The sequence below is a fragment of the Magallana gigas genome, chromosome 3 (genome assembly GCF_963853765.1).
Source record: "Magallana gigas chromosome 3, xbMagGiga1.1, whole genome shotgun sequence".
In the NCBI taxonomy this organism is placed as follows: Eukaryota; Metazoa; Mollusca; class Bivalvia; order Ostreida; family Ostreidae; genus Magallana; species Magallana gigas.
Window position 1 is genome coordinate 30,537,315 of NC_088855.1, and position 25,845 is coordinate 30,563,159.

At 33.4% G+C, this 25,845-nt stretch overlaps 2 protein-coding genes across 3 annotated transcripts; both read left to right on the forward strand.

Moving 5' to 3' along the window:
- The first annotated feature begins 1,339 nt into the window (after positions 1–1,339).
- On the forward strand, positions 1,340–6,978 carry LOC105326221 (glutamine synthetase). The gene is made up of 7 exons (XM_066079293.1): positions 1,340–1,362; positions 3,536–3,693; positions 3,867–4,031; positions 4,231–4,413; positions 4,927–5,063; positions 5,741–5,940; positions 6,337–6,978. Exons 2-7 carry the CDS (start codon positions 3,540–3,542, stop codon positions 6,701–6,703), a joined length of 1,206 nt encoding a protein of 401 aa, XP_065935365.1. The 5' UTR covers positions 1,340–1,362; positions 3,536–3,539; the 3' UTR covers positions 6,704–6,978.
- Positions 6,979–8,461: 1,483 nt separating this feature from the next.
- Positions 8,462–25,570, forward strand: LOC105326224 (glutamine synthetase-like). Of its 2 annotated transcripts, none has more exons than XM_066079290.1 (7): positions 8,462–8,620; positions 9,570–9,727; positions 13,390–13,554; positions 13,692–13,877; positions 14,391–14,527; positions 15,224–15,423; positions 25,120–25,570. In XM_066079290.1, exons 2-7 carry the CDS (start codon positions 9,574–9,576, stop codon positions 25,454–25,456), a joined length of 1,179 nt encoding a protein of 392 aa, XP_065935362.1. In that variant the 5' UTR covers positions 8,462–8,620; positions 9,570–9,573; the 3' UTR covers positions 25,457–25,570. The 2 variants fall into 2 exon arrangements, with proteins under 2 accessions (XP_065935362.1, XP_065935361.1); XM_066079289.1 differs by lacking the exon at positions 25,120–25,570 and adding an exon at positions 16,350–17,028 and having other exon boundaries at positions 8,466–8,620.
- The last annotated feature ends 275 nt before the right edge of the window (positions 25,571–25,845 follow it).

A 25,845-nucleotide genomic window follows, 5' to 3' on the forward strand; every position in this document is an offset into this window, starting at 1 on the left:
TACTCGTGTATGCATGTGAAGGTAACTAATATACAATATTTTAGTACATGCACGTAGACACTACATTATTTAAACTCTTTTAACACATTTTACTTTTTTCTAAGAAGTTTCTATGTGAATAAGGGAATAAGTTTTTACATTTACTTATATTTAGTTTACATTCGTTTCATATTGAAAAGAATTTACATGATTGGTATTAATTTAGAATTTATAATATGATATGAAAGTGGCTTTCAATGTATCTTAAGATAAGACTTAGTCAACTGCGTTATGCTAAGAAATTTTTGTGAGAAAGCTATGACAAATCTTAGGAACTTCCTAAGTTACAACTTAGGCATATCTTAAGTCCTATCTTAGGAAACATCTTAGAAAATCTTTGTGAAACGGGCTCCTGGACGTTTTGGAAGGTGTGACGACACTTTCGCGTACTTCATGCACTTTTCGGCTATAATTTGTTGTGTGCAGCCTATAGTGATGTAGCAGGTGAAGTTGTCCTTGAAGGGTCAGCGAAGGGTTATCTGCCTGCTCCAGTCCCCTATCTGCCTTGCTAATACTAACCTTACTGTATCTTATGTCTTTGATTGTATAATGTCTTTGATAGTACTCGCGTATGTTTTGCTTGGACTTAACCCGCTGAGATGTTTTTGAAAATTTGTGCTTACTTTGATTAGTGGTGGAACGACCTCGATTCTCATGGTTCCATTAAGAATTATAAGAGTTTTTCTTATTGCTAGTCGAAATCTTACTTATTATAAATTAATTAAATCTACATATTTACACTTTATTTATTACAAGTTGCTCCCTGTATTGCTATATTATTTTTTCCGCCACTTTACGTGTGTCTACTGCTTTGTAGTTCACCAAACTGAAAAAGCACTAACCGACTTACAAGCAAAAAAAAAAAAACCCATAAAAAATGAAAAATTAAAAAAAAAAATGGAATTAAAAGATAATATATATATGAAAAGTCTGAAAACGTATTGAAAATCTACATTCAAAGCCACTTGAACAAAACCACTTATTTCTATGTGTATTTAAAATTGTTCCGATGATGTGTCAATCAAATCGCCACTGTGAACCCCCTATGACCTTGGGAAGTGTAATCCCGACCCACTTTTTGGCCTGACATACTGCATGCCATACAAGATAAATTGGCAAATGGTTTTAAAACAGATGGACTTATCTTAAGCGTGTTTGGGTTTGTTTTATTCAGAAACAGTTATATTCTAGCCAACAACTAGAAATGAAAGAGAAATAATTGTCAGTGCCTACGTTTTCTCACGACTACAGGTAAGCATTTTTAATTTCACAGGTAAGCATTTTTAATTTCAACTCGGTGAAAAAAAGCCGTCTCTGCCTCAGGTAAGCGTTGCATGCAATTTTCCTGAATCTGCAGGCCAGTTTTCTTGAATCTGCGGGCCAATTTTCTTGAATCTGCAGGCCCATTAACAATAGAATCTCATATATGTGCAATGCACTGGATGCATAAAATGCCAGCAAAATGTCGTAAATAACAACCATTTTAAAAGAGCAATTTAGTCAATCGAGTGCCTTACAATGGGCTGACATTTTGAATTCTTTGTTGTTGCTTACATTTGTTGACCTGGTGAAAAATAAATATGTAAAACGAATTTTAAATCCCTCCACACAAAACTACTTTTAAATAGTTGTTCTACTTCATCGAATGTAGGTCATATATATTTTGTAAATAAAACTTTCTTAGAAATTATTGATATATATATATATAATAAAATACTCTACGTCTGCTTGAGACAGCTTCATAATTCACATAAAACCCATGCATTATTTATCATTATTCAATATAAACAACTATCTTTCTCTGTTTAAGACTTGCATACATTTGCGGTTTCATTGAATGATATCTAAATCACGCATGGTAGAATTCTGATACCTTCCTTAACATAGCTGAGTAATTCATCGATCATTATTGATCATTATGAATCTCCAACCTCAGGCATGAGAAATTCCTTTTCAGTTCAACCTTGTTAAGTACGTCAGAAAATGTATCCATAACTCATCTCAGATATACGCTTGTGAATCTGTGCCTGATCGCGATCCATTCATCGTAAACAAGCGCGCATCAGTGGTTACAGTGTATTTTTGTTCACATGTTATTTTTATATATACATGAGACTGATTTGATTGAACCAGTCATCCTTGTGGGTTTATTTCCACTTAGCCAACATTCTGAAATTCTCAATTCTCACCTGGCCAATGCAACATTTTGATTTTCACACCTGAGTGATCAGGAGGCTATTGTCTGTTTTTACATGTTAATGTGTTTAATATCAATTACCCGAGAATAGTTTGTTGAAAACAAATTAACAAATAGCATTTAATTTTGCCTATAACATGATATCAGAAAAAATAAATAATAATGACCAACTTTTTTTTTTTGAAATATAGATCAGCAATTATCTGCAAGATCATTACTCAAAACAGTATATATGTATATACCAATATGGGTACTTACATGATGAAAACGTTTATGTAAATAATTTTAAATTGTTTTAATTGGATGTATATAATATATATACATAAATAAGACCGATCTGCAGTTTTCAAAAAATATACTAAAAACATAAAAAATCAAAATGCCCAATCTTTAGATGCAAGTCAACTTTATAGAAAACGACAACGGAGGATTTTATCTTCATAACTAATGTTGTATTGATCATCATCCAATGAATCTTATTAAATGTGAAGTATACACCATAAAAAATAAAAGCACTTAACTCTAGCGCTTTTGTGTTTTGTTAATTTCATATTCTGTAGATTGGAATTAATCAATATAATCATAGAAACCAAAGAAAATCGAAAAAAAAAATTAAAATATGACCCATATGATGTATAATGAAAATTTCAAACGTTATTCTTATGATTTTAATATTTTCAATGCTAAGGTTAAGTTAAGTCAGCTTATATAATTATCTCAATTTATGATGAAAATATACAAACCATGATATTTAAATTGTACCCTAATCAAGGGCATGAATTATAGGGGGATAGGTAAGAGTTCATTTTTAAAAATTGCATTTTTATTTGAACTAATTAAATAAGATAAAGTACTGGGACAGAAGCTCAATTCACATGTATTCTTCTGTAGGCTAACAAATATATATTATTTCTCCTACTTTCATCTGAAAACAGACTATAGCTTACCTGTAATTAAATTCTTTTGTTCTCCACCTGCACCCATTCCCACTTAGCCAACACAGATCTACCTGTATTTTTTCAAAATGTTGGCTAAGTGGGAAGACACCTCCTTGTGTATAACTTGAAAACAAAATCGGCAGATTAAGTGGGTTCTTCTGTTTAATTACATTATCGTAATTAGTCTGGAATTACTTCATCTACATTAAGTACTGGTAAAGGTAACACTGATGTACTTCTTTTCAGACAGCTGAAGTATGGGTACTTTTAGATGTAATACTGTTAATGGTCAAACAAACGTTGTTGTTATCAAATACTTATAATAGTAAAATCTACCACGGTGAATTCCTCACTTTTGCAGAATCATGGAAACGAATGGAAAATTACAGTTTGTCTCCACGCCAGATATACCAAATTCGTCCAAGCGCGTCATATTAGAATATGTGTTTGCTGATCACACCAATTATCAATTCTGGAATAAGGTTAAAGTAGTGGATAAAGAGCCAAAAACTGTGGATGGTAAGTTTCTTGTCTTAACGTCTTGTAAACGCATAATGTTTTTAAAAAATCTGCCTGTAAAAATTTAGCTAACTGATGTTTTGATTTTTTATTATACCAGTAATTTTTCTTGATACATATAGCAAGTTTGAAAATTGAACATTGCGGTAAGCGCCAGTTTACCTCTTTTTAAGATTGTCCTACTTGGGATAGCTATATGTGGAACAGTATTTCCCAGAAGGACTCCGAGTTTTTTGACATGATAACGAAACCTGTAGCGATGTTCGAGAATCCGTTCCTGAAAAGTCCCCACAAACTTATTTTATGTGATCTGTGGAAGACAAATGATGAACCAGCTGGTAAATTGAGAGAGAGAGAGAGAAAGAGAGAGAGAGAGAGAGAGAGAGAGAGAGAGAGAGAGAGAGAGAAGTGATTACTGACAAGAATATCTAGAATTCCTAATTGCACATTATTTTCTTCAAGGATGCTTATGTGTTTTATGGTTGTTTTAACACTTATACACCTTGTGTGCATATTAAATCAAATCTATTCATATAGGAATAAATACCAGAGTGCAATGCTTGGAGACTATGGAAAGGTTAAAGAATGATCCCAAAACAGGATTCCGACCCAAGGTCCCCCACGACCCGTGGTTTGGAATTGAGCAGGAGTACATAGTAACCCGCAGTGATAACTTCCCGGCCAGCTATGAACCGAAGGACAATGACTATTCTGCTCTCAGTAGGATACTATAAGCTTTTACACGGTTTTGATTTTGATATGACCACAAAGCATAAGGAAATAAATTCCATTTATGGTCAGGGGCGTAGGAAGGTAGTTGCATATCACAGCGGCGAATTTGGTCGATTTGGTAGGTAATGCTTGGTTTTGGGGAGGGAAGGAGATTCATTTATTAAATCAGAGTTGACTTGAAATTAAGATATCAAACGATATTTTTTTCATATAAATTGTTATCAATAACATCATAGCAATGCGTTCTTAAAATAGGATGATGCACGGTATGTTAGCGTTCCAAACCCCAGGGATAACTCGTAAAAAACTTAGAAAACGTGAACGGTTCGGTTAGTCGCATTTTGGTAGACTTTAATTATAAAACTATTTATCTTCCTTGCTATCCTACTTGTACCTATCATTATCTGCAGCACTTAATATATACACAAGCAGCTATTTTCTGCAGTTGTGTTGGTAGAGTTTGGACCAAAATCAACTCAAATGATCAATGTTTCTTCACAGTCCTCTACTGTAGTGTGGGTCATGTCCACGACAGAAATGTGGCCCTAGAGAGAGACCTGTCCATGAAGCACCTGCAGGCCTGTATATACGCCGGGGTCAACGTCTGTGGCTGCATACGGGAAAATGGACCTTCACAGGTGTCCTCATTATTTTTTTTTATTGACACACTGTTTGAATTCGCCTGAATGAACATACATGTACATGCATATTTTATGAACATGAAAACGTCAAACACTTCATAGCCTGCGCCAGTTTTTACATTCAACCTATGTATATCTAATGCATGATGATACATATATATTCACCAAGTTATGACTTGTTCAAATAGTTGTTTTTTCATATCTAAACAAACTTTTTAAATTTCAGTAATTAACATTTTTATTAGCATGCAATGATTGTAGAAGTTTTGTGTGCAAAGGGCTAGATGATACTCAGTAAAATCTTGTTATTTTGGATGAATTTCTGCCATCTTTTTTATCGTAGCAAACATTTGTTTTTAAAGTAACATATCACGAAGGGAATTCACATGGAGTTAGTCCGCCACCTTTTTTTAGTAGCATTAAAAAATTGAAGTGAAATAAAAGTAAATTAACAGTGAAAATGAAGTTACAGGAATGCGATAAGTAACCCCCCTAACGGATTAGGATTTTCATAACTATGAAAAGTTCTCTTTCTTCTTTTCATTCTTATGATTTTTTTGGCTTGTAATTTTTTAGACAAGTCTACTGTCCTCCCCTTTTGAAAAATTATGCTTCGTGTCTGAAGATACTGTATTTGAAATTATCCACCTTTAAAGATAATGATTTTTATTCAGTGGGAGTATCAGGTCGGGCCGTGTCCTGGGGTAGAAATTGGGGACCACCTACAGATGTCCCGCTACATCCTACTGAGACTGGGGGAGCAGTACGGACTAAGGGTGACTCTAAAATCAGTTCCAGTACACGGAGAGGCCTTCTTTTCCGGTGGACATTTGAACTTCAGTGTCAGAAAGATGAGAGAAAAAGGAGGAATTAAGTATGCCGAATCGATCTTTTAACTTTAAAAAAAAATAATATCACCAATATTAACCAGGACTGAATTAAGAAATGAAGAGAAACATTTATACATGTATATGCAGTTATAGATAAAAGTTCAATCATTTTTAAGTAATATGCTTATGTTTCATAGGAACACAAATTTCTGTAGTTACAGATTTGAGAATTTTATCGTCAATGTAAAAATCATTAGTCTGATCGAAATCTCATCGTAAGCAAACATATGATGCTTTCATATCGTCACAGGTGGAGATAGTTTCAGTTACGGATTACATACATACGAAAAAATAAATGAGGAAAATGATGCTTGTCAATCTAAAAATTGTCAATAATAGTTCTTAAAAAAATAAAAGAATTTTTTTTTACATTGTTTCAGATTTATTCATCATGCAATCAATGTTCTAGCGAAATCAGATCCTATACCTCTCCTAAAACTGTACGACCAAACCTTAGAACACGACAACAAAGAGAGATTGTCCAACACAAGCGGGCACTGGCATCCAAAACAGGACGAGTTCGTCTTTGAGGGAGACAAAAAAGAGTTCACAACTATAAGAATACCTCCCCTCGTAGAAGCGGAGGGGCGGGGCTACATGGAGGATCGTAGACCCCCTTCCTCCGTGGATCCCTATGCTGCGGCAGCCGGGCTGGTTCGAGCCTGTATATTTGGCGATTTTCTGCGACCTGGAAACGAACAGTTGAAGGACATGTCTGTATGGAACAAAGACCAATCAGAACTGTAATAAGTTTCTTCATCCATTTTGGTTGTGGGTATTGTAAATTTGTATTCGCAATGCATTTGTTTCTGAACGATATACATGTATCATTTACATTCAAAAAGTTAGCAAGCGGTGTTTGTACATTTCAACCGATTTGTTTTTAGCTGTAGTCTATATTGTTGTGTTCTTATTTTTCATATACAATCTACAAATATTTACTTTTTTAATTTTTTGTTTATTTCACGTCAATAAAAATACTCATTGTCGAGTATAAAAGTGTTGTTACAAATGTGCTACTTTATTAATGTTTATAATGTTTTCTAAATATTTGCAGCATATATGTCTTTTAGTATGTTACCCCATGCTTACTGATTTTGTACGTCGACATACAAAGAACGCATGGACCACCTTGAACAACATAATGTTAAACTTAACACCTCCCTTCAGAAAGCACAACTTATTGTATACAGCAACTTAGTCCTCTACGCTCAAATAACCGTCAATATTAATATAATAAAATATTTTAAAAAATTTGAAACATAAAAACCTCAGGAAATATTCAAGCTAAATATGATATGAATCCATTATTAAAACATTTGTTCAGTGGTGGGAAGAAAATGCTTTACACGTCATTTTGTAAACCTTAACCTTTCAATTTCTTATGAATAATACTCAGACATCAAGCCACCAAATGAAAGTGGGTATTATATTACAAAATTGTAAACCTTTGCATTCTAAAAATTCTGAAAATTGCGAACGTTAGAAGTGTAAACTTTTGTTGACTCCACATCTTCATACGTTCTCTGGTGGTGCATACTAGTATACAAGGATTGTGAAAAGATAAACTTCGTCGATAACGACCTTTTTCGTCGGACTGGTCTGTTGCACAATGATTAAATCTTGTTTTGAAACGTCAACATGCTATCTCATTTTTTATGTTCATTGCACATTTGCCGTTTTGATACAGATACAGATCATTCATTTTTAATTCAGAGTCCAGAGTAGACAAGTACTTGATATATTATTAAAACTACATATGTACAAGAGAAATACATGCCAATGAATAGTTAGAAATGATTAAAGTATAACAATTATAGCAAAAGACAATGTTAATTCCAACAATATTTCACATAAAAAAAGAGTACTACAGCATGTTCTCATTTATTATAATAAATTTTCTCACAAGATTAAGAATTTCAACCGAAAACTTTTTGATAAACATCCGCATTATATAAAAGAATTGGTTTAACAGTGGATTCAAATACGTGTATAGTGGTTTTAATTCCAGGATTTAAATTAATAAAAAATATTTCTCAATATGTGATATGCTTTTAACGCTTTTTTATAGAGCTCGGATCTTGCTTCATAAAAACTTCCAGATACAGTTAGGTGGACTCCAAGATATTTGCAGCTAGATACACAGTCTATCATGTTATTTTGAAACATTAGTTTCTGTGTAATATTACGACCAGCTTTATTAAAGATCATTTCTTTAGTTTTCTGAATGTTTAGACACCAATCAGACCAGTACTTTTCAAGTTTAGAAAGTCTTGCTTGTATACCTTTAGCTGAGGATGACAAAGTAACAATGCCGTCTGCATACATTTAACAGTTACCAGTTTGTGTCTGAAGTGATACTTCCTCAATACATGAATCTAAATGTTGGAAAATAATAAATAAATACCTTAAATAAGGAAGGGCTCAAGTTATCGCTTTGACGGACACATTTGGCTATTGGAAATGTGGTTATGTGGTTCAAATCATTCCCAACAATCCGCCCATGATCTTGAAAAGCATAAACCTGACCTACTTATTGGACTGACAAGGTGCAAAGAAGGGGTTATCCTCTTTGTGTTACGTTAGTATCATTCTACAGACTCAAGTCTAGTCAAAAGGAACTGAAAGAGAAAAGTCACTGCTTTCGATTTCTTGCAAGTACTGGTAAGTAATCTTAATTTCCGTAGCATTAAATTGTCATGATTATGGAAGCCCATTTACAAAAGAAGCTTATAAATGTGTAATGTAGAGAAAGCTGGGGTCTATAAAATATCGTACTTTGAATGCACTTCAGAGCAAATGCCCGAATGGCTTAAACTGGACTGATTTTTCGAATTCCTTCTTGATTATATGCCTCGACCGCACGATCTGTTGACCTCAGAAACAATAACAAGGTTCTATAACTTCTAATTTTGGAATGTTCAAATCGCTCCACTGAATACACCTACTTAACCACATAGGTAATATGTTGTTAACAAATCCTTTAGTAAGTCATTGTTATAGAAATATAAATGCATTTGCATTTGAAATTGTACAGAGAGAAAAACTAAACTTATACTTCTAAAAACTTATTTCAATTTAAGGCAGGACTATTTCCGATTAAAATACCTTAATATGTAAAATGAATATGAATTGACAGGCGTTAGCAATTACCCCACTCCTTTACTGTTTGCACATCTAAAGTCTGCCACATGAAACATTTATAATTCATTTCGGAAGTACTGTCGTAATTCGATCTTTGCAAAATCACGATGCACCTTTTTTAAACACAAGCATGCATGGTTACAGTGTATGTTGTTTACATTGCAGAGTACATGTACATGGGACTAATTTGGTGAACCTGAAAGCAAACTTGTCTATAGCTTAAGACACCTACGGAAGATTGAGTCGGCTCTTCTTTTTGATAACATATTAAAACATAGCCTTAATGACATTATCTATTTGACGTGAAATATATATTCAGCTAAAGGTAAAGCTAACGCTGAAAAAAATTCAGACAACTGACATCTGGGAACTTTTATATGCAGTACTGTTAACAATAAAACAAAAGTAGGCTTTTAAAAAAATATGTATAAATATAAAACCTACTACAGTGAATTTCTTGTTTTTGCAGAATCATGGAAACGGATGGAAAATTACAGCTTGTCTCCATACCAGATATACCCAATTCGTCCAAGCGCGTCATATTGGAATATGTGTTTGCCAACCACACTAATTATCAATTTTGGAGTAAGATGAAAGTTGTGGATAGAGAACCAAAGACAGTGAATGGTAAGTTTCTAATCTTAAATTCTTGAAAAACGCCTAGTTCTGAACAAGTGGTACACACGCCACAACGCTCACCTGAGCAACACTATCTAGAACTTTCCATAATCCAGCTTGACAGTATTAAATATAATTTTTTTTTTGACAATCAAGTATAGTATATCTTGTTTAAATATAGATCTTCTTCAATTTTTAGACGAGGTCACGTGACTCCGTCTATTAGTTTACTGTGAGCCTAATTCTCAAACCGGAAGGCACTCGTCGAACACATGGATTGAGTCTACGCGTAAGAAAATAGTGCAGAAAGTGTTCATGCATTTTAGTAAAAATATATGATAAAAACACTCATTAAATCTATTTAAGTCCTATATGTATAAACCAAATTCTATAAAGAAAAAAAATAAATAGTTTAATTTATTTATCAAACTATTCTTGCTTAGATTTAATAGATGTATCGATTTGTGGAATGAGTTACGTAACTGAATGCACAGCTTATTAATCAATAGAAGAGAAGCTCTTGACCTCCTTTTCATAATATTGTAAAATTGATTCTAGGTACCGGGATTACTTTTCCCGTGATTGAATATAGAATGTCAAAATGTTTTTTTTATTTTCTACATAATTCCTTTAAAGCCGTAAATTACGGTAAAAGATTCATCAAATCAATTATGACGTCATAATAGTTCCAGCACCAAAAAGACACTCGAATCATTTACTAGATCTTGACCTTAACGTAGCTCGCGGGTTTGCTGACGTCACAATAGGAATCGACGTAAAGAGTTGACCGTAAACTCATAATTTTTTTTTAAAACGACAAATGAGATATTTAGAAGTATAAAAGAAAATATTTTAAAAAGCTTATATGCGGTTTATGACTGTTTATACAAAGATTTATAATATCAAGTGCTGAAAATTTAAAGATGTCACATAAATTGTCATATTTTGTTCTATAAAGATAAAGAATGAGTGTGCGTAAGAATTTTAACTCTTCCATTTAAAATCATGTTTTAAAATAGAATGTATTCATTAACTTCGCTTTTTTTTTTACAATTATAACTTCCGTAATCGGTACTACCGATTAAATTCTTAAATTTCTTTTGGCTTGAGATAACTGTTTTAATTCGATTACTTACTTATAATGTCAGTAGTTGCCTGGCATTTTATTTTTGCATTGATTGACTCAGAGTTTCATAAAAACAAAATTAGTAATTTTCTGTATCTTTACAGCCTTACATTAATTGTATTTGATAACATTCACAATAATGTCTAATAAGCATTTACATGTTCTAAAATGTGTTAAACAGCTAGTCTTGTCAATAAATGCATTTCAATTTTGGTGTTCTAAGAAGTAAGGAAATGATGACGTCAGGCTAACGTCGTAATGAAAATTTAAGGTTTTGAGAAATCTTTTAAATCTTTAAAGTTTTTTTGCCAAAAATTGGCCGAGAACACATACTGATATTTTTTTATGAATTGATTCATAATTATCTCCTCTGTTTTTGTGTTGAGTATGATTAATTTCGTCTGAATCGTTTAAAAGTTTAGAGCATAGTTTTGTAATGCGTTTCTCGGTTAAAATGTGCATTTTACTATATATTTCATTGAAATGGCGTTGCTTGATGTTATTAATGACACTGTATTTGAAACACGATAACATTATTACCGCGCAGACGAATCTTAAATAAATTTTAGAAATAAAACTATAAAACCTATGGATCACGTGGACAAATTTTCAAGGTATGTTTTCTCACAAGCAGGTAAACCTGCGAGCTACCTCAAATAGGTGTTTCATTTGCTTCCAGTTTACTTGCGGTAGTATGACTGCTGTTCATCTCTTAAGGAACTTTGTATATAAAAAATAAACAAGTCTGAATTTGCCTTCTCGTTCATTGACTCTTTACTTTATTAAACTGAATTTAAATTTTGAACAATGCATTGTAAGCAAAATCTATATAGATTATACATTTTGGGTGACCAGTACATCAAACAATATATATAATCTTATCGATTGAAGAACCAAATTAAATGTTAATGTTCATGTTGTCCGGCTTAGTTGGAATATGTATGTAATTTTTTTTAATGTTATGAGACATAAGTTTACATTTTTTTCTATACTTTATAACGGACAAAAGCAAACACATTCATGATTTTAAAAAATTCTTCATCAATATCTTGATGTCTATCAACAGAAACTCTGCTGATCTCTCTTCAATCGGTAAATATATCATACCAGTATTAGACCTATGAATTCAGAAAAAATGCATGGTTGTTATGTTTTGAATTTTTTAATTTACCGTGTGGTAGAACATATAAATAGAAATAGTACTTATCTCAATTTTAAGAAGATAGAAACTCATAGTTTATATCGTAGTTTTAAAATCTGATTTACAAATACTTTACTGTAGCTCTTCGAAAAAATTCTATTAAAATCGCTTTCGAAATTAAGTTCATTTTTTCCAAGACACGCATGAAAACTTGCGCTTGATAGACGAGCGTGCATTGAAAGGACACAGATCCCTGAAATGATAATTTCCTACAACATTTGTTAATTTTGCTGTTAAAGGCGTTTACTTTGCATATATTAGAAATTTTAAAATCAAATAATTCTGATAGAATTTATAGCTAAAGTTAACAATATACAATTATCATACAATAAACATTGCCTATTCAAATTGTCAGAAAAACATATTACCGGCGAGTAAATATTTTTCTTTGACATAACACATTCTCTCCTTCGCATCATTAGCACTCAGTGACTGATCTGGACATTGTATTTATTTTTTCAAACCAGTTTTTTTTAATTGTCTGATCTTTGTACATTTATCAGTTAATGTCTTTAGCATTCTGTAGCTCTATTTTAACGACAAATATAACAGCCAACCAGGAAAGACATACCCAAGATTATCAATTCGGAGTATGATTTTAATGAAGAAAACGGTTGTATCGTTATTCGTTTTGATGATGCACGAGTTTACACAAAAAGTAGTAAGTGGCAAACGGAGCCATTTTAGCTATTATTTTTACATGAATCGCTGCAAATAAATCGTGTCAGATCTGTCCGTCTAAAAAACCAAAATGGCGACCGTGACGAACAATGTTATTGTAAAAAAAGAAAAATTTCTCACGTCAGGTCCCTGTGTTTGATATTGGTATACAATATCCCCTATTGTGGCATTACCCTATTCTACCCTATACAATTGATGGTGATTTGAACATACTTGAATCTATGTTACTTTAAGAAGCTTTTACACACGTTTCAGCTTTCCTGGCCAACGTTTGCGAAGACGAGTTTCATCTATTTATTTAAAATTCAATAATTCTTAATCACCTCCTTTTGAAAGAGTGTGTGACCCTTCATATTAAGAAACCTTAATGCCCTTTGAAGAAGGGTACTTTGTATCAAGTTTAGTTAAAATTGGCTCATTGATTCTAGAAAAGTCGAAAATGTGAAATGTTTAGAGACTAACGGACAGACCGACAGTTAGAAGGACGATTTAAAAAAAGGTTATCAGTAAATCTCACTCGTGCTTTCAGCTTAAACGAGCTAGAAATCTACTAAAATATGGTAGACTTGATATTTTAATTTTCTATCTTACCGATATTTTGTCTTTTTGATATATCCAGTCTGATAATGTGGTACATGCTGCTTCTTTTTGCTGCTCTTTGAGATTGTCCTGCTTGGGATAGCTATATGTGGAACAGTATCTACCAGAAGGACTCAGAGTTTATCCCAATGCTTACAAAACCGGTAGCGATGTTCGAGAATCCGTTCCTGAAAAGTCCTCATAAACTTGTTTTATGTGATATGTGGAAGACAAATGATGAACCAGCCGGTAAATGTGTAATGTGTAATATGTAATTAGTGATGAGAACATCTAAATTCCTACTTGCACATTTCTTTAGTTCATTGGTTATTTATATATCAAAATTCTTACACCATAAACGAATGAAATCATTTGTACTTACATAGGAATAAATACCAGAGTGCAATGCTTGGAGACTATGGAAAGGTTAAAAAATGATCCCAAAACCGGATTCCGTCCCAAGGTTCCCCACGACCCGTGGTTTGGAATTGAGCAGGAGTATATAGTGACCAGACGCAGTGATAACTTACCGGCAAGCTATGAACCCAAGGACAATGACTATTCTACTCTTAGTAGGATACTATAAGCTTTTACACGTCCATGATTTTGATATGGTCGCAAAGCATAAAGAAATAAATTCCATTTATGGTTAGGGGCGTAGGAAGGTAGTTTCATATCACGGCGGCGAATTTGGTCGATTGGGTGGGTAATGCTTGGTTTTGGGGAGGGAAGGAGATTCATTCCTTAAACCAGAGTTGACTTGAAATTAAGATATCAAACGATATCTTTTTCATATTAATTGTTATCAATAACATGATAGCAATGCGTAAAATTCTTAAAATAGGATGATGTAAGGTATGCTACCGTTCCAAGCCCCAGGGATAATTCGTATTAAATTTAGAAAGAATGGTTCAGTTAGTTAAATGTTGGTGTAGACTTATATATATATATATATATTCCTTGTACTCTCACTTATACCTATTATTATCTCCAGCACTTGATATATACACAAGCAGCTATTTTCTGCAGTTGTGTTGGTAGAGTTTGGATCAAAATCAACTCTAACGATCAATGTTTCTTCACAGTCCTCTACTGTAGTGTGGGTCATGTCCACGACAGAAATGTGGCCCTAGAGAGAGACCTGTCCATGAAGCACCTGCAAGCCTGTATATACGCCGGGGTCAACGTCTGTGGCTGCATGCGGGAAAATGGACCCTCACAGGTGTCTTCCTCATTAATTTTGTATTGACACACTGTTTGGATATGCATGAATGAACATACATGTACGTGTATGTTTATGAACATGAAAACGTCATACACTTCATAGCTTGCGCCAGTTTTCACATTCAACCTATGTATATCTAATGCATGAAGATACATATATATTCACCAAGTTATGACTTGTTCAAAAAGTTGTTTTTTCTTATATAAACAACCTTTTTAAATTTCAGTAATTAACATTTTCATTAGCATGCAATGATTGTAGAAGTTTTGTGTGCAAAGAGCTAAATGATACTCAATAAAATCTTGTTATTTTGTTTGAATTTCTGCCCACTTTTTTATCGTAGCAAACATTTGTTTTAAAATTTACATATTACGAAGGGAATTCACATGGAGTAAGTCCGCCACCTTTTTTTTAGGAGCATTAAAAAAATTGAAGTGAAAGAAAGTAAATTAACAGTGAAATTTAGGTTAGATGAACGTGATAAGCAACCCCCCCCCCAACGGATTAAGATTTTCATAACTATAAAAATTCTCTTTCTTCTTTTCATTATTATGTTGGGTTTTTTTTGGCTTGTAATTTTTTTTTAGATAAGTCTGCTGTCCTCCCCCATTGAAAAATATGCTTCGTGTCTGAAGATACTGTATTTGAAATGTTCCATCTTTAAAAAATAAAAAGATAATGTTTTTTATTCAGTGGGAGTATCAGGTAGGGCCGTGTGCTGGGGTAGAAATTGGGGACCACCTACAGATGTCCCGCTACATTCTACTGAGACTGGGGGAGCAGTACGGACTAAGAGTGACTCTAAAATCAGTTCCAGTACACGGAGAGGCCTTCTTTTCCGGTGGACATTTGAACTTCAGTGTCAGGAAGATGAGAGAAAAAGGAGGAATTAAGTATGCCAAATCGTTCTTCTATCTTTCAAAAAAAATAAAAACACCGACATTTAGCAGGACTAAATTAAGAAAAGACTTGAAACTTGATACATGTATATGGAGTTATGAATAAAAAATCAATCATTTTTAAGTAATATGCATATCTTTCATAGGAACACAAATTTCTGTAGTTATTTTATTGTCAATGTAAAAATCATAAGTTTAATAGTAATTTCATTGTAAGCAAACCTACAGTATAATGCTTTCATATCTTCACAAGTGGAGATAGTTTAAGGTAACTCCGTACCGATAAAATCATGGGTTCAAAGTTAAAAACTTAACTTTTTTTTAACTTATTGGACTTGAATTTCATCAAAAAATAAATAAAATATATATGTATCCATACTATTTAAGATGTAAGGTAATAAAAACCAAAGGCTAAAATTATCATCTGATAATCACACATTCTTTTGTTTAAAAACTAAATATAAGTGGATGGATACTTGTTTGTCTATTTAAATTTTATTGCTAACTTTGCCAGAAAACTAAAATTAATTTAAAAAAAGAAAAAAATTGTTTACATTAGAAAAATTAATGCATTTAGATATATCACTTAGAGAAAAGTAGAAAAGAGTTATTTCCCTTTGTCATTATTGAATTATGTCGAATATAAGGATGAAAAATGCTTATTAAATATCTCCAAGTAAACAATGATTTGAGTTTTTGATGTGCACCTATCATAACATAGAAATTACAAATCTACTTGCAAGAATTTTAATGAATTTATGGTTTATGTAAAATGTATGACGTCACAGGAGGGTGGATATACTTTAAGATACGGATTACATACATGCGGAAAAATAAATGAGGAAAATGATTTTTTTCAATCTAAAAATTTTCATTAATAGTTCTAAAAAAATGAAAGAGTTTTTTTTACTTTGTTTCAGATTTATCCATCATGCAATCAATGTTCTAGCGAAATCAGATCCTATACCTCTCCTTCAACTATACGACCAAACCTTAGAACACGACAACACAGAGAGATTGTCCAACACAAGCGGGCACTGGCATCCAAAACAGGACGACTTCGTCTTTGAGGGAGACAAAAAAGAGTTCACAACTATAAGAATACCTCCCCTCGTAGAAGCGGAGGGGCGGGGCTACATGGAGGATCGTAGACCCCCTTCCTCTGTGGATCCCTATGCTGCGGCAGCCGGGCTGGTTCGAGCCTGTATATTTGGCGATTTTCTGCGACCTGGGAACGAAGAACCTGTCTATATGGAACAAAGACCCTTCAGAATTGTAATGATTTTCTTCATCCATTGTAGTTGTGGGTATTGTAAATTTTGTATTAGAAATGCATCTGTTTTTGAGCGATATTTTTTGCGACCGTGGAACAAACAGTTGAAGAACCTGTCGGTATGGGTCAAAGACCAATCAAAATTGTAATGAGTTTCTTCATCCATTTTGGTTGTGGGTATTGTAAATTTTGTATTAGCAATGCGTTTGTTTCTGAATGATATATTTTTTACATTCTTACAAGTTAGCGAGAGGTGTTTGTACGTTTCAACCGATTTGTTAATAACTCTAGTTTATATAGTTGTGTGCATATTTTTCGTTGATAATCTAATAACTTTGTAACTTCTTTTTAAATTTTATTTCAATAAGAAATACTTACTGTTTAGTTAAAAAGTGTTGTTACATATGTACTACTTTATTAATGTTTATAATGTTTACTAAATAATTGCAGCATATTTGTCTTATAGTATATTACCTCATGCTAACTGATTTCGTACGTCGACAGACAAAGAACGCATGCACCACCTTTATCAACATAATGTTAAACTTAAAAACTCCCTTCAGAAAGCACAAGTTATTGCTTACAAAAACTTTGTCCTCTAGGTTCAAATAATTGTCAATATTAATAAAATAAAACGTTCTAAAAATTTTAGACACAAAACCCCCCAGGAAATATTCAAGCTAAATATGATATAAATTCATTGTTAAAACTTTTGTTCAGTGGTGGGAAGAAAATGCTTTACACGTCATTTTGTAAACTTTAACCTTTCAAGAATCCTCTGTCTCAAAAATCTTAAGTACGTCGACTTTTTAAAGATACGTGCCTACAATGCATGTGTCGACCTAGTTCTTTATATATAATGTATATTTACTCTGACATACTTGTTGTGTTTATTTGCTCTACACAAAGAATAAAGATAAATTTAAAATAACTGTAAAATACTTGCGAACAAATCGTGATGATAAACTCAGCAAGCTACAAAACGAAAGTGGGTATTATATTTAAAAAAATTTAAATTTATATTTGATTTGCATTCTACAAAATCATGAAAGTGGCGAACGTTAGAAACGTAAATTCTTCTTAACTCCTCACCGTTCTCGGATGATGCATACTAGTATATAAGGATTGTGAAGAGATAAAATTCGTCAATAATTTTGATTTCTTGCGTTACGTTAGTATAGCGAGAAATAGTTGTCCTAACGACATGTTCACAATTTGTTGTGGCGAAAGGAAGTTCCTTTTCGTATATTTAGTAGCGTATGTATTCTTAGTAATAGACAATGAAATAATAGTTTTGGGAAAGACGTGTTTGAGTAGAATTCTCAGGTTTTGAAGTTCAGTTTCTAGCACACGCTCTACCAGAGGAAGTCAAATTATGAGCATCTTAATTCGACCACTATCAACGAAAAAAACGTCAAGTCAGCCAAGTCAAGCATCACAGAAGGTATTGAACTTGTGAAAAATTGACAAAACCTTATCAAGTTGGCAGATTAGGGTGGACAGTTGAAAAAGAGTATGAATCAAATCCGATTGCGGCAGATTCGGACGACGAAAAGAAAATGTACCGAGCACATATCAGAGCGGAAAAGAAGGCCAGAGAAGAGAGATTTTCAAGACGAACTTAAAGATTTGCGCCATACTATAACAGCCCAGTAGCAGAGACCGTCTCTCGCATTGAAACGTACGAAAAAAAATTCTTCAAGCAAACCTGGCAGATGTTACGGCTGTGGTGCCAATTCAAAGGTCATTGAAGCCGAGATTTTCCAAGAAAAGATGAAAATAAGATAAGTAGATATTATACTTCATTTTTGGGCGAATTTGAAATGAATGCGAAAGTTGATGAAAAATTGCCAAATAGTTCTAGTCATGTTGGTCGTTAAAAGTCACAGATGAGTGAATGGGAAAAATCGGGGCAAATAAATGCATTGTTCAATTGATCAAGGTAGGTTATAGAATTCCATTCAAAATCGACCCATTTTCAAAAGTGTTACGTAATAACAGGTCTGCGTTGAACGTCAACAAATTTGTGAAAAAAAAATGGAAAGTTTGTTCCGAAAAAGGGTGTGTTTTAAATGTCAGTAATATTCCCAAAGTTGTAAATCCACTGACGGATGCAAAAAAAACAAAACAAGAAAAAACCAACAGATACGGTAGGCCGCGCTTAGTTCTTGACTGCAGACATATACATCCACATTTGTATAGATTTAAGTACAGGTAAGAGGATACTTTGATAGCCAAAGAAATGTTAAAAAGGGGGTTTTATTTCACATTTGATCTCAAATCTGCCTACCATCATATTGAAATTTTCAATGAACACAGAGAATTTCTTGGCTTTTCATGGGAAATTAATGGGGAAAAGTCATTATTCTTTTTTCAAAGTTTTACCTTTTTACGAAAGTTCTTAGAGAAACTGTCAAGTATTTCAGAGCAAAATGTATGAGAATAATTACTTTTGTAGATGATGGCATCGGAGCTAAATTTTCTTTAAATAGAGCAATTTACGTTAAGCAATATTTTGAAAAGCTAGGGTTTGCTGATGATAAATGTGAATGACTTCCTAATCAAATTCTTGTATGGTTCGGTTTGTTGTGGGATATCGAAAAGGGAAACTTTTTATTACAGAAGACAGCTGGATCCAGCGGCTTTAAACTTGTTTGAACAATATTCATTTGAAGGAAATGAAAAAAAAAATTCAGTTTAAAGAAATGGCAAAAACAGAAGGCCAAATTATTTCAAGGAAGGCAGTTATTGGTAATACTGTCTGACTGAAGACAAGGTATTTGTATGATTGCATTATGAGTAGAGCAAGTTGGTACTCAAAGGTAAAATTTCTGCGAATGCTTTCAATGAAATTATTTGTTTGCGGGAAAGTTAATTCCTTAAACGAAAGCGGTTGTCTTATAGAGTGTTTTAACGCACCAGATGTATGCGATTTTTTTTTGTGACGCCTAAGATGTAAGCAATGGTGGTTTTATTAAACATATGTCTATTGACGGTCAAAAGAATAATGTGGAAAGTGTGTTTGGTAGTTGGACAGAAAATAAAAGTCAGAAAAGTTCAGCATGGAAATAATTGGAAGCTGTGTTGTCAAAAGTAATATTTCAAATACAACCAATAAAAAAATCGAAATTATTTCAGATAACAAACGTTTCTAGAGTTTTACAGATTGGCAGTATCTTATCTGTAAAATATTGTTATTGAAATTTTTAAAACGTGCTCAGAAAATAATGTTCGAGTCAATCCTTGTTGAAAGCCGAAGGCAGAAAATAAAAAAGCTGACACTTTGAGTCGTTTGACAGATATGGATGATTGGTCAGTCGATGATGAAATTGTTGGATATTATGAAAAATTTTTGGGCATTCATACAGTTGATGGGTTTGCAACACATTAGAACAAAAAATGTGTCAGATTTAATTCAGAGTATTGGTTTCCAGATACTGAATGTGTAGATGCTTTTAATGCAAGTTGGACAGAGGAAAACAATTGGTTGGTTCCTTCCCCAAATTTAATAGCAAAAGTTATAAACAAATTTGTTTCAGACAGAGTAAAGGCAATTTTGATCATTCCAGATGAAAATCGTCTCCATTCTGGCCAATGTTGCATGATGGTAAAGATTTTAAAAGTTTTGTAAAGTGGTGGAAGTATTTGCCAGCAAAAAAATAGGTGGTAAATGCAAAAAATCAGTATTTGCTAAATTTCCTATGAATTGTTTCCAGTCACACGTAAACAGGGCAGTAATGGATAACAGTGTTCCTCTTGACAGTAACCTGGGAAACCTTAGCAATCGCATGTCAAAGTAGCTTCTGCTTTCAAAAAGTGAAAATAAACATAAAGCATATTCACACTGTTTACAACGATGGACCAAATTCATCAAAGATCACGGATAAAGCAAAATACCAGCAAAACATATGCATGTTGCGTTATATTTAACCTATTTATTTGGTTGGGGCGCATCTTATATCACTGTGAATTCTACAATTTACTCGATCAAATGGATGAACAATTATGTGGTATAGATGATTCCACGGATAATTCATTCGTAAAATCACTCCAAGATTCGGCAAAAGAATTATCCGCAAAACCCGTGCGCGATTGTCAATGATATGTTACAGAGATTATGCCCATTGCACAAAGACACAAATGATGTTTTGATTTTAAGAAACTTAGTTATGATATTATTAGGATTTGCTGGATTTTTAAGATTTGATAAAATAAGTTCTTTAACATGTAATAATATTTTGGTTGAAGAAGAGTATGTAAAACTTTTTATTGAGAAAAGTAAAAATGACCAGTTACATGTAAAGGGGCATGGTCATGATTTTGGTCAAATTCTATTTTTTTTTTTACCATGCTTTAGATATACATTTCTAATGATCATATGAAATTTTAGAGTCTTTTTCAAGCTGATTTGTCTATCTTTTTATTCATCTGAACCATAAATAAACATTGTGAATTTTTATGTAGGTTTTTTTTTCTGGACGGCGAAGGAACCATAGTTAAATATTTACATTATTTCTATTACATTATTCTCTGTTTTCTGTGACAAATAAAAACCCAGTGTCCTTCTACAGTGCGCTATGGTGCATATAATTATTAGTGTTGTTTCTTTTAATAAGTGAAGTAAAGTGTAGACTGACCTTTTTCGTCTGACTGGTCTGTTGCACAATGATTAAATCTGGTTTGGAAACGTCGACATGCTATCCCATTTCTTATGTTCATTGCATATCTCCAACAATCCGCCCATGATCTTGGAAAGCATAAACCTGACCTACTTATTGAGAAGCTGCAAAGATGGAGTTATCCACTTCGTGTTGCGTTGGTATCAGTCTACAGACTCAAATCTAGCCAATTGGAACTGAACGTGAAAAGTCCCTGCTTTCGATTTCTTGCAAGAATTGGTAAGCAATCTTAATTTCCGTTGCATACTATTGTCTTGACTATATATATGCAAGCCCATTTACAAAAGAAGCTCATACATGTGTAATGTAGAGAAACCTGGGGTCTATAAAATATCGTAATTTGAATGCATTTCAGAACAAATGTCCTAAACTGGACTGTTTTTTTTTTAAATTCCTTGTAGTTGATTATATGCCTCGATCCTACCATCTGTTGGCCTAAAAACACTAAAAATGTACATTAACTAATTTTGGAATGAATGTTTAAATCACTCCTTTAAATACACCTACTTAAGCACCTAGGTCATATGTTGTTTAAAAAATCCTGGAGTTAGTCATTATTATTGAAAGAAACATAAATGCTTGTATTTGAAATTGTACAGAGCTAAACAATAACCGTATACTTCCTTAAAACTTATTTCAATTTAAGGCAGGACTATTTTCGATGAAACAAGATTAATATGTAAAATGAATATGAATTGGCAGGCGTTAGCAATTCTCCCACTTCTTTACTGTTCGCACATCTAAAGTCTGCCACATGAAGCATTCATAATTCATTTCGGAGGAACTGTCGTAAATCTTTGTAAAATCACGATGGACCCTTTTTAAACACAAGCATGCATGGGTACAGTGTATGTTGTTTACATTGCAGAGTACATGGGACTGATTTGGTTGAACCTGAAGTCAAATGTATATATGATTAAGGACACATACGGAAGATTGCGTCGGCTCTCCTTTTTGATAACATATTATAACATAGCCTGAATAACATCCTCTATTTGACCTGGGGTAGGCCTATATTAAGCTAAAGGTAAAGCTACCGCTGAGAACCTTCGAAAAGCTGAAATCTGGGTACACTTTTATAAGCAAAACTGCTAACAATAAATCAAAAGGAGCCTTTTTAAAAATAAACGTATGAATACACAATCGACTACAGTGAATTTCTCGCTTTTGCAGAATCATGGAAACGAATGGAAAATTACAGTTTGTCTCCATGCCAGATATAGAAAACTCATCCAAGCGAGTTATATCAGAATATGTGTTTGCCAACCACGATAATTATCAATTTTGGAGTAGGGTGAAAGTTGTGGGTAGAGAACCAAAGACTGTGAATTGTAAGTTTCTAATTTTAAATTCTTGAAAAAAAACCCGCTTAATTCTTTGAACTAAAGACACCACAACGCTCACCTGAGCAACAAAGTCCATAACTCTCCGCAATCCAGCTTTACGGTATGAAATCTTAAAATATATCTTGATAATCATGTATAGTAAATCTTGTTTCAATAGATCTTCCTCATTTTTCCCCTCACATATTCTTATGCTTAACATTGAACCTTTTTTTGCTTCATTTTTAAAGAGTAAGATTTTCAAAGATTTTTTCTATTTATCCCTATGCTAGATATCATCCCCTATTTTAGTCTTATCCTATTTTACCCTAGGCCTATCAAAGTGATGGTGATTTGAATAATTATACTTGAATCTATGCTACTTTCAGAAGCTTTCACACACGTTTTGGCTTTCCTGACAAAAGTTTGCGAAGATGAGTTTCATTTAATGGATTTAAAATTCAATAATTCTTAATCAACTCCCTTTGAATGAATGTGTGACCCTTTATTTTAAGAAACCTTCTTTCCTTTTGACGAAGGGTACTTTGTATAAAGTTTAGTTAAAATTGGCTTATTGATTCTAGAGAAGTCGAAAATGTGAAATGTTTACAGGCGGACGGACAGACCGACAGACAGAAGGACGACTTACAAAAAGTGATCAGTACAGCTCACTTGTGCTTTCAGATCAAACGAGCTAGGAATCTAGTTAAAATTGGTAGACTTGATGTTTTAATTGTCTATCTTACCGATATTTTGTCTTTTTTGATATAACCAGTCTGATAATGTGGTACACGTATACTGTTTCTTTTTGCTGCTCTTTCAAATTGTCCTGCTTGGGATAGCTATATGTGGAACAGTGTCTACCAGAAGGACTCAGAGTTTAGCCCAATGCTTACGAAACCGGTAGCGATGTTCGAGAATCTGTTCCTGGAAAGTCCTCAAAAACTTGTTTTAGATGATATGTGGAAGACAAATGATGAACCAAATGGAGCGGTAAATGGAACGAGAGAGAGAGAGAGAGAGAGAGAGAGAGAGAGAGAGAGAGAGAGAGAGAGAGAGAGAGAGAGAGAGAGAGAGAGAGAGAGATGTAATTACTGACGAGAGTGTCTTAACTCCTAATTGCATATTATTTTCCTCAATTATGCGTATAAGCTTCATCAGAGAGAGAGAGAGGTAGAGAGAGAGAGAGAGGTAGAGGTGTTTTTACTGGTAAGAACATCTAAATTCCTACTTGCACACTTCTTTAGTTCATTGCTTATTATTATATCAAAATTCTTACACCAAGTGCGAATGAAATCATTTGTACTTACATAGGGTGCAATGTTTGGAACTATGGAAAGATTAAATGACCCCAAACTAGTAGATAAATTCCTTTTACGTAGTGAAAATATGTGGTAAAGTATGTTGACGTTCCATGCTTTGGAAATTTCCTATATTAAATTTAGAAAGCTTTAACAGTTTACAAAACCGCATTTTAGTAGACCATGTATATTCAAATTATTCATCGTCACTATAATCTTACTTCTCCACAGCACTAGAAACACCTGCAAGTTAATTTCGGCAGTTGTGATCATGTCATAGAATAAGTCATATATAAGCCACTATAATAATTCGACGTCACTTCTCTTTGCAGTCCTCTAATGTAGTGTGGGTCATGTCCACGAAAGAAATATGGCCCAGGAGAGAGACCTTTCCATGAAGCACCTACAGGCCTGTATCTACGCCGGGGTCAACATATGTGGCTGTTTACGTGGAAATGGACCATTACAGGTTTCTTCTTCATTATGTATACGCATTTTGTCTTTATATTTATTGCATACAATCGGAGATTGATACGAAATTCTTATCATGCACCCATTTCCAAATATTTCGTCAAAATCGAAACTAGATGTATCTACTGCATAATTACATGTACATAATTTTATCTTTACACTTAAATCGTTGATCAGTCATTGTTTAAAGATTTTTATACAAGCTAGTTATGTATATTTTTTTTCTATCTTCATGTGATGCTGTTAAAAGTTTACCATTTGAAAGGTTAGATATTGTTTAGTAAAACATCGTTAATTAGGACGAATCTTAATGGGGAAAAACATGCATGGTTGTTCATTTATATTGGTGATCAGTTGTTAATAAAAGTGCATAGATTAATGATCTTCAACTGTTTGTGAAATAAAAAAAACTGTACCATCGTCGAAACCAACGGGTTTTCTATCCGTTACACTGCTTTCAACCCGGTTGAAAGACAAGAACAACAATGCATGTTTTTCCCCATTAAGATTCAACCCGGTTGAAAGCAGTGTAACTGATAGAAAACCCGTTGGCAGATAACTGCCAAATGATACTCAGCAATTTCACAAATATCATTAAAATTCTAATCAAGTATGCCATTTAAAATAAATTGACTTTGTTTCAGATTTATTCATCATGCAATCCACGTCCTGGCTAAATCAGACCCTATTCTTCTCCTCGAAATACAAGTATACGACCAAACCTTAGATCAAGACAATACAGAAAGGTTGACCAATACAAGTGGACACTGGCATCCGAAACAGGACGAGTTCGTGTTCGAGGGAGACAGAAAAGAGTTCACCACCGTAAGGATACCACCACTCGTAGAGGCGGAGGGGCAGGGCTACTTGGAGGATCGTAGACCCCCTTCTTCCGTGGATTCTTATGCCGCGGCAGCCCGACTGGTTCGAGCCTCTATACAGTATTTGGCGATTTTCTGCGACCTGGGAACGAGCAGTTGAAGGACCTGTCTGTATGGGACAAAGACCCATCAACATTGTAATGCATCGTTTCAGTCATTTTGAATGTGCACATTGCAAATATTTTATCGCAATGGATATTTCTTTTAAAGTTATTTCATAAGTGAAAGATGAATTCCATTTTGTGTTGATATATCGACAGTATAGAGAAATCCGAGTGAATTAAAAAAATATTATTGGAAAATTTTTACAATTTATCAGTGTTCAAATTTTTAAAGAACTGTGTAATTTAGAGAAGTAAGTCCACCTAGCTTTTAAAATTCATGATGATTAAGAAAAAAATCTCTATTTTTTTCAGCTGTTAGTAAAAATTTAAAACACGCATTATGATATTAGAGTTATTAATCAAAAATGATTAACAATTATTTATG

Excerpts from the sequence above, each read along its gene's own strand:
- LOC105326221 (XM_066079293.1), top strand. The coding sequence starts at position 3,540 with ATGGAAACGAATGGAAAATTACAGTTTGTCTCCACGCCAGATATACCA. Across the intron at positions 3,694-3,866 it reads AGAGCCAAAAACTGTGGATG|ATTGTCCTACTTGGGATAGC; the intron begins GTAAGTTTCTTG and ends CCTCTTTTTAAG. Across the intron at positions 4,032-4,230 it reads GACAAATGATGAACCAGCTG|GAATAAATACCAGAGTGCAA; the intron begins GTAAATTGAGAG and ends CTATTCATATAG.
- LOC105326224 (XM_066079289.1), top strand. The coding sequence starts at position 9,574 with ATGGAAACGGATGGAAAATTACAGCTTGTCTCCATACCAGATATACCC. Across the intron at positions 9,728-13,389 it reads AGAACCAAAGACAGTGAATG|ATTGTCCTGCTTGGGATAGC; the intron begins GTAAGTTTCTAA and ends CTGCTCTTTGAG. Across the intron at positions 13,878-14,390 it reads CAATGACTATTCTACTCTTA|TCCTCTACTGTAGTGTGGGT; the intron begins GTAGGATACTAT and ends GTTTCTTCACAG.